This window comes from Oncorhynchus clarkii, chromosome 33 (assembly GCF_045791955.1).
Source record: "Oncorhynchus clarkii lewisi isolate Uvic-CL-2024 chromosome 33, UVic_Ocla_1.0, whole genome shotgun sequence".
NCBI lineage: Eukaryota > Metazoa > Chordata > Actinopteri > Salmoniformes > Salmonidae > Oncorhynchus > Oncorhynchus clarkii.
The window spans coordinates 22,954,273-22,961,751 of NC_092179.1; the positions used below are offsets into that span (position 1 = coordinate 22,954,273).

The window sequence follows — 7,479 nt, forward strand, 5'->3', positions numbered from 1 at the left end:
AGGGGAGACAAAAACATTTAACAGAGGAGGAAAGAAAGCGCAGAGTGAGAACAGCTGGAGAAGGTGCCTAGGATGGGCCTTTGAGCCGAACGTCCTGGCCAGGCAGCTGATTAAACTTTCATGAAACATTTCCAAAGGCAGGGAAGAGGAAGTGCGGGCCATGACTTTATGAAGGGCTTTATTGTCTAGACATGGCAGCAAGAGCTCCAAGCTATTCTCCAACGGAAATGGCGAGGAGGAAGAGGAGGAAATTATATTGGATTTCGAATCAGTAAGAATGGTTGTGCAAAAACACAGTAAGATGTGAGCAATATTGTAAAGACTAATATGATACATGTCATCTAGGTCATTTAGGGGTTTTATAAATCCTGCCGCTCATGCTTCAATTGGTACAAATTTCCATAGGACGTCATTTGAGGTAGGTCTCTTGTTTAGGTCAAAGAATATCCAGGAATATTCTAGAGTGACTAGACATATAAAAGCACCGGCAGAATAGCACTCAGCCTAGAGTGAAAGAAAACCACTGTGTCAAATATAATATAGCCCTCTCAACGATATTATTTGTGCATGAGGAGCAATTGCAAGGTGTGATGGACTATAACAGCCGGATCTTATTACAAGTAATAGGCTGGAAAAATTGAACGTCTGGCAACCTGTTCAGTGATACTCGCTAAAGACGTTTAGCTAATTAGCTGACCTGGAAGTGCCTGCTCTAATTAGGCATGCACAAGTTAGCCGACACCACAGATCCCATCCCAAATACGACTTGACATAGGCAGCATGCTAACAGTTCACTCCTACTACACATTAAAACAGAAATGTCTTCCGTGTAAAACTACACAAGAAAACCAACAGATGCATATTTCCACGTGAGGGAGTAAATGTTTTAAAGTATCCCTCCCGCAACACTGGCACTTTCGTGATTTCTCAGCCTCTGCGTTTGAACTGGAAGAATTGCTTCACCAAATTAGTCCAACGTTCCTCACTCTGGACGGTGTATTTGTCTGTGGACTGTCTGCGCCAGGAATTTGCCATGTCTGGTCTTTGTAAAAGATGAGGAGTGTATGGGATTACAACTTGGTACAATGTGAGAAACGCATTAGTCCACTGGTTCTGCTCATCCATCAGCTCTTCCCTGAAATCCCCTCTCCTTATCCCAAATGGACTCCCCCAGTCCCACCCACCCTGGACACTTCAGAGAGGTTGTCAACATCTGCAAAACCATCTGCAAAAACAACCCGTGCCTACGTGTAGACCTGTTTGGAACATGTAGGCACCGAATTACGTGTTTATGTCATTCTTTTTTCTTTTTTCTTTTACCCCGTTTTCTCCTCAATTTCGTGGTGTCCAATTGTTTAGTAGCTACTATCTTGTCTCATCGGGAGAGACGAAGGTTGAAAGTCATGCGTCCTCCGATACACAACCCAACCAAGCCGCACTGCTTCTTAACACAGCTTGCAACCAACCTGGAATCCAGCCGCACCAATGTGTCGGAGGAAACACCGTGCACCTGGCAACCTTGGTTAGCGCGCACTGCTGGTTGGACAGCTGGTTGTTCATCATTCTGATGGAAAATCACCACTGGGCCATACTTTAGTTATGATCCTGTGTTGGAGGTGGTGCACACTGCACAAATGACTCTCAAAGCACAAAATGGCCGCCAAACATCACCCAAGTGGCTGCTTGACCTGTTTGGCGTTACTTACTGTTTATTATTGGAACACCAAAAACCTGTTTACCACACATCATTACATCAAGGCTAACCGTGTGGATAGTTACAGCTACCTCAACTGAGCCGTCAGCTCTGGTTCCCAGTCAAACCCTGCAACCCCTGCAGCCCTCCAGGACCATAGGATCTACATACCTACATGCCTGCACTGGCACTACATCCACCCTCCCACCCATCCACCAAACCCACCCACCCACCCATCCAAGGAGAATATGGAATAGATCAGAATGTTCCACTTGATATTCATGTACAGAGACACAGCATGACACTGGGAGAAGACCCATTTCCTGCAGGAAGAGAGTTGCCAACCATCGTGGTGCAGGCCCAAACACAACACATTAACCCCTAAAACACAACCCACTCAGGAAAACTTAAAGTAAGAAGCAACATACATGTGTCAGTGTAGGGCCTGGGAGGTAAGAGACTAGATAGATCCAATTCTTCTTGTGCCACGTGTAGGGCCTGGGGAGTAAGAGACTAGAGAAATCTCTTTCTTCTTGTGTCAGTGTTGGGCCTGGGGAGTAAGAGACTAGAGATATCTCTTTCTTCTTGTGTCAGTGTTGGGCCTGGGGGGTAAGAGACTAGAGAGATCTCTTCCTTCTTGTGTCAGTGTTGGGCCTGGGGGGTAAGAGACTAGATAGATCTCTTTCTTCTTGTGTCAGTGTTGGGCCTGGGGGGTAAGAGACTAGAGAGATCTCTTCCTTCTTGTGTCAGTGTTGGGCCTGGGGGGTAAGAGACTAGATAGATCTCTTTCTTCTTGTGTCAGTGTTGGGCCTGGGGGGTAAGAGACTAGATAGATCTCTTTCTTCTTGTGTCACGTGTTTTGTGTATGTTGTCATACTGCAGACACATGTACTGTCTGTTTCCTCAGGAAACAGTATATGATAAATGTAGTCATTTAAAAAAATCTTCTGCTGAATTTACGACTGAGTATTATAGGTTTAAAATAAACATTTACCACACATGAGTATTGGAAATGTAGTTTATTCAAATGTATGTTATGTCCTCACAGTAAATTCACCAGCGATTACTGAGTCAAAAGCCATAATGAAAATAAATCTGGATATACTCCAAATAGCACATGACATTCCACCAACGTTGCCACAACAGAGCAAGATAAAGTTAGCGTCACAACAAATTGTTGCTATTCTGATAAAGCTATACGGGCAAAAGCACACATTAAACATGGCAAACAAGGTAACCATGAATGGATAAAAACATCAAAATGCTAGCTTTTATTATCATACAGAGTTACCATGAGATGTATGCAAGCAATGCAAATGTTGTATAAATGTCGGCATAACAACGGTGATCTGCAATGAACGGGCAATTGACTCTTATTTAACTGCATGATAACTCATTAAAAAAACAGTAAATTACTTCAGCAGAGCTATTCAGTGTCAAGCCTTTTAATCTTGTCGATAAGGATGGTTAATAACTTTCCCCCCAACATTCATACAGAAAGATGGGGAATATGCCACAGCTTTTGACATATGACATATGAGTTTTAATTTGGTTCCAAAAGTGTTCCACTGTTCAATGTTTCCCCAGTAGACATTACACCAGAGTACACAACACAGATCTCTTAGATACTTTTATTCCTTACCTGCAGGTCTTTTGCACAGCAATATAATTCTGGGAGTGTACTGACTAAATACAAGAAACCTTTAAAAAACATCATGACAAACATACAAAAGAGGAATGGGCAATGCATTTATTTGCAAGTGAGATTTATTCCCATATTCCTCAATGTACTTGTCTGAAAACAACATGTGCCACTACTTTTGGAATGTTTGAAGTGTGTGAGCTGCTTTTTCATTAAAAGCACTTCATTCAGGAATCACTATGTTCCTATATTGTCTCTTTTGCACAAGAACAGGCACCTTTTTTTTAAACAAGAACAGACAAGTACAGTTCAAGTGCTTTTTACGAGGCACCATTACATTATATTGTGGCCGATTGTTTGATTTGCCGGAAATTTGGGTAAAACTATTAGTACAGGGCCAGCCATTTGCTACGGCCAAAATACCCTATGGTTGTCATGAGAATACCACGATGCACTGCAAAATAAAGGTCTCTCCGGGGTTTCTAACCTTTGTTGGTTTGTTATTTCATAGTCTGTGTTTACAGAAAGGACTACCGATGAGTTGACAGAGGTGACCTCGATTTCGCCGGTAGGGGGAGGATACATATTTAGGGTTGTTGCAAACACTGTCGCTCGGGTTCATTATCCACACCAGCATTCCACTTAGAATAAAGAAACATATTGGCCATATACTCTGAGTAGTATGCTATTGTAGATATTGGAAAATAGCCACATTGTGTCTATTGGGGTTTGAAGGATTAGTTTAGGGTAGGTCGTGGTGCCGGGGGAGGGTCACAGAGGGAGACTTGCGGATGAGGGGAGGGTCCTTAGTCGAAGATGATGTCAGAGGCTTGGCGCAGGCAGTTGGAGGAGTCATGGGGTAGGTCGGCATGTGTGATGTTGTTCCCATCCAGACGCAGGTGCTTCAGTCTGGAGTAGTTCAGAGGGCCAGAGAACTTGCAAATATTCTCCAGGTTGAACTCTGGAAGGGTGGGAAGGGGTTTGGTGAACTGACTCATACATGATTCAACATTTCCTACTGTATGTACACATCCTACACCGATTGCCTGACACTTCCTGGAGGTAGACTTGAGGATGGATATGACTGATTTAGATGTATTTGTAATTGTAATGTCAAAATAGAGAAAGAGAATGGAAAGAGAATGTTAAAAGAGAGAAAAGAGAATAGAGAAAAGAGAGAGAAGAGAAAAGAGAATGTAAAAAAGAGGAAACACAAATCCCTCACTGTTGATTTCGTTGGCCTGCAGATAGAGATGCTCCAGCTGTTCGTTGATCTCAGGGATGGACTGCAGCTTGTTGTAGGACAGATCCAGCTCGATCAGGCTCGTCACATTGAACACGCCCGCCGGAATCCCTGCATCCGTCATCTGATTGTAGGCCAACCTCAGGTACGCCAGCTTGGGCAGCTCTTTGAGGTCTCCGGCGGCGATGCTGCTGATGCCATTGTGATCGCCATAGAAGGTCTCCAGCGAACTGGGCATGCCTGAGGGCAGCTTCTTCAGCTTGTTGTTGGTCAAGTCTATGGCCACCAGCTTGTTGAGGCCCTTGAAGACCCCATTAAGGGCTTTAGAGGTCAACTCGTTGTTCTGGAGGTGGACTGAGGTCAGGTTCTGCATGCCGGCCAGACTCCCTGCAGGGAACTTGGACAGCTGGTTGTTCATCATCTTCAGCTCGTCCAAGGACTTGGAGGGAGGGATCACAGCTTCCGTCAGTTTGTTGAAGCTGAACAAGATCTTATGAAGTCCGGTCAGCTTGTCGATGGTTCCCTTGGCCACCTTCTCATTGGTGATCTGGTTATGGTCCAGGACCAGCCAACGGAGTTCAGCCGTGACGTTGTCGAAGACCCCAGCCTTGATCTCCTCGATCAGGTTGTTCTGCAGGTACAGGTACTTGATGCCTGAGGGCACAATGGGCACAAACTTAAGGTTGCGGGAGTCACAGTACATGGCAGTGGGGAAATTGATGGGGCACTCGCATTCCTGGGCACAGTTGGCGCTGGACGGGCCATACTGGGAGGCCGGCTGGTAGTCGTAGTCATCGTACTGACCCACGGTCAGGCTGACCAGCACGGCAAAGATGGGGACACGGAGGGGAAACATAACTGTACTGGGGAGAAGAAAACAGACAGAGGGAGAAAGGGAGACAAAGAACAAAACGTCAAGTGAAACGGGGAGAAAGTCAGCAAAAGTTTGTCTACCACATCTTAAACATTTCATACATAGTCTTACCGACTATTATCCTGAGTGGTACTTTGATTTTAAAATCTACAGAGAACAAACTCTATTTGAACAGTTAAATACATGACATTTCGATTGCATGATAGACGACATAAACTGGTAAAGAATGGACTTGTTACAGATTCCAAGTTAGAAACATTCATCTCAGGCCACTAGGGTTCCCTGAGAGAGAAAAAACATCTATTGAAAAAGCTCAATTGACAAACTATTCATGAATCACCCTAAAGCAGCAATCTGGTAATACCAGTGAACTGCAAATCTCTTTTAAAAAAGAGGCAGATCCCTACTGTAAATACTCAGAACTATCTATAAACCAACAATGCAGGTTTGTCAGTGAACACACACTTTATAATGTCAACAAATAAAGGCAATAAATATCATCACAACATATTGACACTTTTAAGATGATTTAACTCAATGTGTTGATTTAAAGTATGACATGTCATCACATGATAATACCGTACTGCAAATGCAAATACATTAATGCCTTTGACTAACAAGACTTTGACTAACAATACTGTGAATCAATACAGTGTATTCATTTTATAAATGCATTCATGCCATGGTGCAATATAAGAACAACACATTGTCCAACGCAACATGACAAGCATCAGATAACGTCGAAGTACAAAAATCTCTCCACTCCTTTCTCTTGTCAAGTGACAACTAGTTAACCCTGTATCACACACAATCCTCCCCTAGAGTTTAGCTGGGACTGGGCTGGCTATCAATCCCAGCATGGAAAGACCAAATACCTAGGGACAACCGAGCAGGAATCCTTCAGGAAATGACAAGAGTCCATTCCTCTTACCTTTCTCTCCTCTCTCTCTCTCTCCCTCTGCGTGTGGGATAGAAGGTCAGCAGGTAAGAAGACTGTGGTTGCTCAAAAGCCAGATGTCTCTGGAGAGAGGGAGGAGAACGAGGGAGAAAGGGAGAGGGAGGGGGAGATAAAGAGAGTGAGAGAAAGAGAGAGCGAGGGAAAGGGGGAAAGGGAGAGGGAGGGGGAGATAAAGAGAGTGAGAGAAAGAGAGAGCGAGGGAAAGGGGTGGGAAAGCTTCTGCTTCTTCAGATGACTGTGGTCCCGGATTGACAGAAGGCAGCTGCCCAAACTGAAGTCTCACTCTAGTATACAAAGACGATGGCATCGACATGAGTTTTTAAGGCATGGAATCTGAGAATTATGGGCTCTGCCTAACCAGTCACAGGTGCACCAGTGCAGTCTGAGATACGAGGTTTGCCTCGTGTGTGAATGAGGATGCGAAGCCTCATAAAGGACACATGGCATCATATATATCTGTCATTTTTCCTCCCTTTCCACCAAACAACCACTTCCCTTTCTTCCTTTCCCCTACTAACAAAAAAGCGAAGTGGATACAAGTTCAAACGAAAGGTTCCTGGAATGGTAAAGAAGGTGTGTGGAAAAAATCTATCTGCAGCCAGAGCCAGCTGCCAATTGTTATGCTGCAGCATGAAACCTTAAATAGGGTCTCGGAAAAAGTGACGAGGTCTTAGTGGACCAGAAATGGATTATAAAACAGCCTATGCTGAATCCCAAATTGACCCCTAGCCCCTAACCTAACGTAGCAGGTGTAAGAAGACTCCCGAGTCCCCACATCCGTTTTTCAGGGGAAACGGAAGTTAGGTTGAAAATACCGTAATCCTGAAAACCGTAAACATCCGCTTTCTTCCGAGCCCGTGGAGAGTGCCTAGCCCCTAAACCCTAACCTCATCTGCCTCTTCATGGTAAACACATGGTACCATAATAGAGGAAAGTAAGGTGAGGCAGACGTGAGTCCAATGAATTCCATATGTCCCCAGCAGAGGAGGCTGGTGGGAGAAGGTATGGGAGGACGGGCTCATTGAACCCGTATCAAACACATCAAACATATGGAAACCACATGTTTGAC

General features: G+C 44.4%; 1 protein-coding gene across 2 annotated transcripts; it reads right to left on the reverse strand.

Moving 5' to 3' along the window:
* Positions 1–2,697: 2,697 nt before the first annotated feature.
* LOC139392625 (lumican-like) lies at positions 2,698–7,479 on the reverse strand. 2 transcript variants are annotated; one of them, XM_071140734.1, is made up of 3 exons: positions 6,384–7,479; positions 4,561–5,441; positions 2,698–4,296 (listed from the first exon to the last, which is right to left on the reverse strand). In XM_071140734.1, exons 2-3 carry the CDS (start codon positions 5,432–5,434, stop codon positions 4,142–4,144), a joined length of 1,029 nt encoding a protein of 342 aa, XP_070996835.1. In that variant the 5' UTR covers positions 5,435–5,441; positions 6,384–7,479; the 3' UTR covers positions 2,698–4,141. The 2 variants fall into 2 exon arrangements, with proteins under 2 accessions (XP_070996835.1, XP_070996836.1); XM_071140735.1 differs by having other exon boundaries at positions 4,561–5,436; positions 6,384–6,838.

Coding starts and splice junctions, on each gene's coding strand:
- LOC139392625 (XM_071140734.1), bottom strand. CDS start 5,434: ATGTTTCCCCTCCGTGTCCCCATCTTTGCCGTGCTGGTCAGCCTGACC. Junction 4,297..4,560: donor GCAGGCCAACGAAATCAACA/GTGAGGGATTTG, acceptor CCACCCTTCCAG/AGTTCAACCTGGAGAATATT.